The 6733-nt window shown below is 40.6% G+C and overlaps 1 protein-coding gene across 4 annotated transcripts in view; it reads right to left on the bottom strand.

Annotated features, from left to right (window-relative positions):
* Positions 1 to 6733, bottom strand: part of ATRNL1 (attractin like 1) — a 1264546-nt gene that overhangs the window by 1074440 nt on the left and 183373 nt on the right. For all 4 annotated transcript variants that reach the window (XM_019502887.1, XM_019502885.1, XM_019502884.1 and 1 more), the window contains exons 6-7: positions 4778 to 4952; positions 1871 to 1958 (exon numbers count right to left, since the gene is read on the bottom strand). In XM_019502887.1, coding sequence (XP_019358432.1) covers positions 1871 to 1958; positions 4778 to 4952 — 263 coding nt within the window. The remainder of the gene's footprint in view (positions 1 to 1870; positions 1959 to 4777; positions 4953 to 6733) is intronic.

Here is a 6733-nt window from a genome sequence, read left to right as displayed (position 1 = left end):
TGGGCCGACAATGCGAGGTCATGGTTGGCAGGGCTAACCGGACCTTGTCGTGCATCCACAAGTACATCTCGAGTAGAGCCAAGGAGGTGATCCTCCCCCTCCGCGACATTGGTCAGGCCACAGCTGGAGTAGCGCGTCCAGTTCTGTGCACCCCACTTCAGGAGAGATGCAGACAACATGGAGAGGGTCCAGAGGAGGGCCACCCGCATGATCCAGGGACAACAGGGCAGACCCTACAATGAGAGACTGCGGGACCTGAACCTGTTCAGCCTTCACAAGAGAAGGCTGAGGGGGGACCTGGTGACCATCTATAAACTCACTAGGGGGGACCACAAGGGTTTAGGGGAGACACTGTTTCCCCTAGCACCCCCTGGCATGAAAAGGAACAATGGACACAAATTATTAGGGAGTAGGTTTAGATTAGACATCCGCAAGAACTACTTCACAGTTAGGGCGGCTAGGAGCTGGAACCAACTTCCAAGGGAAGTGGTGCTGGCTCCTACCCTGGGGGTCTTTAAGAAGAGGCTTGATGCCTACCTGGCTGGAGTCATTTGAGCCCAGTTTTTGTCCTGCCCAGGCAGGGGGTCAGATTTGAAGATCTACAAGGTCCCTTCCAACCCTACTTCTATGATTGATTGTGGGCCATTTTTCCAGTCTATGCAGATCATTTTGAATCCTAGCCCTGTCCACCAGAGGGTCTGTAGCTCTACTCAACTTGGGGTCATCTACACATTTGCTAAGAAAACATGCAACCCCATAATGCAAATCATTAATAAAAAAAGTGTTGAACAGTACCTGACCCAGGACAGACCCCTGGGGAGCCCCACTTGATATCTCCACTCAACTAGACACTGAGCTATTGATGATTACTCATGAGCCCAAAACAGCCAGTTACGTATCAACCTTACAGTATTTTCATCTAGTCTGTATTTCTTTAGCTTGCTAATGAGGATGTTGTGGGAGACAATATCAAAAGCCTTGCTAAAGCCAAAATATAACACATCCATTGCTCTCCCTCCTCCCCCATGCACACAGCCTGTCACCTTATCACAGAAGGAAATCATTTTGTTCAGAAATGACTTGCTCTTGGGGAATCCATGCTGGCTGTTCCTGATCACCTTGTTCTCCTCTAGGTGCTTCACACTTGATTCCATAAGGACCAGCTCCATGGTCTTTACAGATACTGAGGTCAGGCTGACAGGTCTAATTCCCTGGATCCTCCTTCCCTTTCTTACAGATGGACAGTATATTTGCCCTTTTCCAATCATCTGGGGCCTCACAATCTCCATGAGTTCTCAAAAAGGATAGCCAATGGCTCCAAAATTACCTCAGTGAATTCCTCCAGCACTCTAAGCTATATCTGATTTGGCCCTGCCGAATTGAAAGCATCTAGCTTCTTTAAGTAATCCCTAACCTGTTCTGCCATTACTCAAAGTTGTCCGACTCCTTCCCTGTCCCTATTTATTAGGCTGAAGTAGAAAGGCTTTTCAGCTTTCTCTGCATCATCTGTTAACTAGATTGCCTTCTGCTTTCTGCAACGGTACTTCTTACCTAAAAAATAATAATACAAAAAACAAGAAACCTGCCAGCTCCTGTTGTATACTGTTTCACTCTCAGTCTCTGCTCTCAAAGCTCCAGGTCAGCTTGCAAAATAAGTCATCATCTATCCCCAGAAAGGGTACAATAATTTTTCTAAGCCAGGGAGAACCATGGGACAAGAGTATATAGAAACTAAAGATGAGGTTATGCTCATGGTTTTAAGCTGATGAATAACTACACTGTAACTTTCAGGCTATCATTTCCATAATTGATGCTCATTAACATTGTACAGTAAATAGTGAATGGACTAGCACAGTAAAAGGATCCAAACCTGATATAAAGCAAGAGTATGTCCATATCTCTGAAGAGGTCCTTTTGAAACTGGTACTACATTCCATATGCTGCTTTCCAAATTATAGCTAAAAGAAAAAGAAAACATTTTGTCTACAGTGAAATGCTAGATTTGCATTTTTAGTGTAATTCTTTTGAACTTTACTTGCTCCAAATATAAATTGAGACTATAGATAAGGACCTCAACTTGTTGAGCACTTCAGTAAGTTAGCACAGAATTGGGAAATGCAGAAAAAAATTATAAAGCAGGAATGTTAATTAACAGGATCCATTCAGTTACCGCTCTACTTCTTAGCTCCCATCCAACTTAATACAGCATAGTTTAAACACAGCAGTTATGTCTTTCAGACATGGTCAGGGGGCCTTAATTCTTTGCCGGTTTTATCCAAGAAGAAAGTTTACCTGAATTCCATTTCTCACTTTACCATTTACATCAGAATGCAATATACAGCTGTATAAAGCTGATGGGCACAATTATAAAAGGAAGGTATTCTACCCAATGTGGATTTTATCAGTTATCTGTATAAAAGTGCCCAGATTTAATGGACCACTTGTAGTGTGCTTAGCAAAAATACAGAAGGGCCTCCCAGCAAAGGTCGCTTTAAACCACTTGGATTTCCCTGTAGCATATGAGGAGCTTCTCTGTTGAAGGTGGTTCTATTTTGCACTGTATGCTAAAGGCCTAGTTTTAATTTTCATTTGTGACAGCTCTTAACAACTGGGAATACAGTCTGTAAAATGGCTTGAGATTAACATTTTAAACATAAATTTTTTTAAAAAAATTGTTTACGAGGAGTGAAAATTCCCTTAATATACTGATTTTGCCAAGAGAGCCCTTCATCTTGAACAAATGGTTTTCACTTGTGTCAAGAAATCCAGGCCCATTATCGTAAGGGTACACATCTTGATAAGTAACATGATGAAATGTATTTGTTTCTTACTAGTCCTTCCTTCCTTTCTGTGAAAATGGAATAGGAAATGCTTTCAACACCTCATCTGGAGAATTATAATCTTCACATTATTACATGTAAACATTAGCGCCAACAGGAACAGGCATCTGGAACAAAGTTGCTTTTTGTACGTGTAGGTTCATGATTGGTAGAACTCGTTATTAATAAGGCAATTCCCAATTATTAGAATGCACAAACATTCTAATTTAAAAACAGCAAACAATATTTCTGCTCCAAGCCAGAAATGCATATAAGCATTTAAGTGGAATTCCATCAACTTTAAAAGAATTGCTTCCAACTCTGAACAGATATTTCACCACCAATATATCACTTAAGTCCTAAAAGCTCATGTTGCTTCTCTTAGTATTTTAATCCCTATATTTCATGCACTTAACCTCTCCATTTACTATCCTCTTGTGCAACTGTATTAAACTACTAAGGTTCTACTGTCCCACAACATATGCTATATTTTCCTGTGTCTATTCATTTTATTTTCTTTCACTTAATTTTTCTGTGCCTACCTTTATTTTCCCCTCCCAACACCTTTGCACTGGATTGAGTCCAACCAACAACTCCCTTTGGATCAAGTACCATATAACTTTCAACTTAAGGCTTCAAATCAGACTCTGTTATTGCCACAAATATCCCCAGATTCCAAAGGTCCATCTGTTTTCATTTTATGACTTAGAAATGCTTTTGAATACTCCAAGTAAAATGGTACTTTCCTCATTATTAGACTCTCTTACACAATTAGCATCCTCTACAGACACAGCCACACATGGAAGAAGACATACTAACCTAGGGCATTTTTGTATGTACTCCTGATGTGGTGCTGGGCACTAAATTAGTGAGCCATGCTAATTAAAAGCATCTGCATGTCATGTGCATCAGCAGCGAAGCGCGCCGCCATGCTGATAAAAATGGCAGCAGTGCGCTTTGAACTAAAGCACAAACGTGTTTTAGTTCAAAGTGCACTATCGCCATTCTCTCAGCACAGAGGCATGCTGCGCCCCTGATGCATGTGATGCACGAGACTTCCAGAGCACATCAAGTTGTGTGCTCCAGCAGACTCAATTAATTGACTCTGCTCCGATGTGCTGGATTTCCAGTGCATCAGAGCAGGCTCCCCACATAAAAAAGTGACCTTAGTCATTTTGATTATATCTATCCTCTCATCTTTTGTTTCATTTAGATTGAAAGTTCTTCAGGGAAGCAATTTATCTTTTATTTATCAGTTTCTTAAAACACCCTTGGAACCTGAATAAAAGAATAACATTTTAAGTATATCACTGATATCTTTCAAATAAGACTAAGCTTAATTAAACTTATTCTAATGAATAAGTTTAAGCAGAGCTAGCTCCAATATTGTTAACAGCTTTCTGGATAAAATAATCGCAAACATCAATATATCAGTGTTTGAATATGGTGTCACACTGAAAAAAAATATAATATTTTGGGACACAAATCAGCAATAGGTACTGTTACACAAAAATAACCACATAATGAATTGTTTCAATACTTGTTTACTTAATTTACTAACCCATTATTTGTTTTATACACTAAGATTGTGTTCAACCTATGGCCTGCAGGACAAATCCAGCCCGCAAAGAGATTTTATCAGCTGGGCCAACTAGCTATCAGGATCAGGCCCACAGCTCCTGCAGCTGGCACTACACGGCATTAGCTGCTTGTGGCTCAGCCAGTCCAGCGGGAGCTATGGAAGGGAAGGGCAGCAGGCTCTCAGGACCAGGCAGCTACAGGTGGTCAGGAGCCAGGGGAGGTAGGCTGGGTCCTGAGAAAGTGGCAGGGCTCAACTAAATAATAACATTTCCATGCAAAGGTAGGATAACAATGGGATTAAACACTGTTTACCTAGCAAAGATCAGTATCACCTATAAAGAATAACAGAACAGACTAACAAAAGGGAAATCACTTACTTTAACACCATTTGGAATGAGCTGTAGTTGAAGGTATATCCACCAATCACCCACATAAATTTTCCATGTAAAACTGCCTTATGGGAAGCCCGACCTACAGAAGGACTGAATGGCTTCACATTGGGTAAAATCCAGTAAGACTCCGTGGAAGGGACATTCAAAGAGCAATCAGGACCTGTGTTAAAACAATTGCAATTTTATAATCTGTTAGACACACATAGTAAAATCAATTGGATTTAGGAATAAAGGAGGTCTGAGTCTGGATTCCTCATTTTGACAAAACACACTATGTCAATTTTTATGCTTAACAGCAGCTTGAGGCAAAACTTAGATAACAAAGGAACATTAAAAATGTTACATTTGCTCAAATAATAAAGATAGATTTTGCTGCTTTACTCCAACTGAGAAAACATACTATGAGTCACAAACTGAAAGGAAGATTATATTATAGTAAATGTTCAGATGCTGTTTAGCCCTAGAAGGGTAGCAAAGGGTATACCTGTGGATAAAACTTATATTTCGTCTAACCTAGGTAATTTTATTTCAAAATATATAACAGCATAGGACATTATATTACAATATGTATTATAGTATGCTGCATTTGGGGAAATAAAATTTATCCTTTGCCAATGCCATATTGCATTTATTTTTAAGAGGAAAATGCAGCATAGAGTGCATTATAAAACAAAACAGAAAAGTATCAAATATAAAACATTTTAGAAATTGTTCTACAGAGCTGCCAAAAGCAACACACACACAAATCTAATGTTCAGAACAAGTTTTTTAGTGAAAAAAAAAAACCTTATTTCAACATGTGGTAGGTGTTTATTCAAAAAGAGAAAATTGTTGGTGGTGGTATTTAAACAAGTATTTTCGAACCAACTACTGCAGATTTCTTTTGCTTACAAATACTCAAATGCGAGACTTTTTGTTATTATTTTAATGTTTAATGCTACCATACTTATCTGACTCCAAGACTACTTCAAATTTAAGATGATCCTCCAATAATTAAATTCTATACATGGAAAATTATAACAAATTTATAAATGTTCCATGTACACAATCTAATTAGTGGAATCTAATTAGTGGAAGGTTGTCTGGAATTCATCCCCCAACTGCTGTGGTGGGAAAAGCAGAGGCAGGGAACACCCACCCCTTCCTCCCCTGTACCTTGCCCCCCCTCCCCATGCCTGTCTTCTACCAATTGCCTGTCTCCCCACCCCCAACCACCACCATACACACCCCTGCCACATGCCCCTCTGCACTCACCCAGCCCCTTACCAGCTGTGGCAGCCCTACACTGACTCCTGGGCACTCAACAGCAGCACAGCAGCCCTGGCCTAGCCTCAGCCCAACCCAGACAGGGAGAAGTGACAGCAGCTCCTGGCCATGCTGGATCAGAAGGTAAGGGTGGCATGGGGCAGATGAATGGAAGGGGAAAACTGCAGGGAGAAGCAAGAGTGGGGGAGGAAGGCAAGGGGTAGAAGGCAGGCTGCAGTTTCTCCCATGCACATCCCGAGGTCTCTCCCATAGTCCTCCCAGCCATGTGCCCCCTACACCACCAAGCCTGGGGCCAAAGCCAGAGCCAAGCCCCAGACCAATACTTAAATCCAAGATAACATCTTAACATGGGGGAAAAAATGCCTTATCTCACTGAAAATTGATCAGTACCCAAAGCAACATATAGCTGGAGGCAAAAATTAGTCCAAAGGAGGTATTCAATTAAAAGAAGGTTCTGAGAAATACATGGTCAGTCCCTTAAAAATTGGGCACTATCTGATAACACCTATCTTTTTAACTAGGAAAAACACTAGTACAGTACATCCCGTTCCTCAACGAATTGTCAGATTCAATTCAGTGCTTCAAATCATTGTCCCTATTCGGATTCAGAGATTCAGCCATAGACTATAAGGGGGAATCACTAAAATACCTATAACTTTGCCTTCTTTTTTTTTT

Source organism: Gavialis gangeticus, unplaced genomic scaffold (assembly GCF_001723915.1).
Source record: "Gavialis gangeticus isolate Ggan-Ray unplaced genomic scaffold, GavGan_comp1, whole genome shotgun sequence".
NCBI lineage: Eukaryota > Metazoa > Chordata > Crocodylia > Gavialidae > Gavialis > Gavialis gangeticus.
The sequence above is the reverse complement of the archived record's forward strand: the minus strand, read 5'-3'. Positions and strand labels throughout refer to the sequence as shown.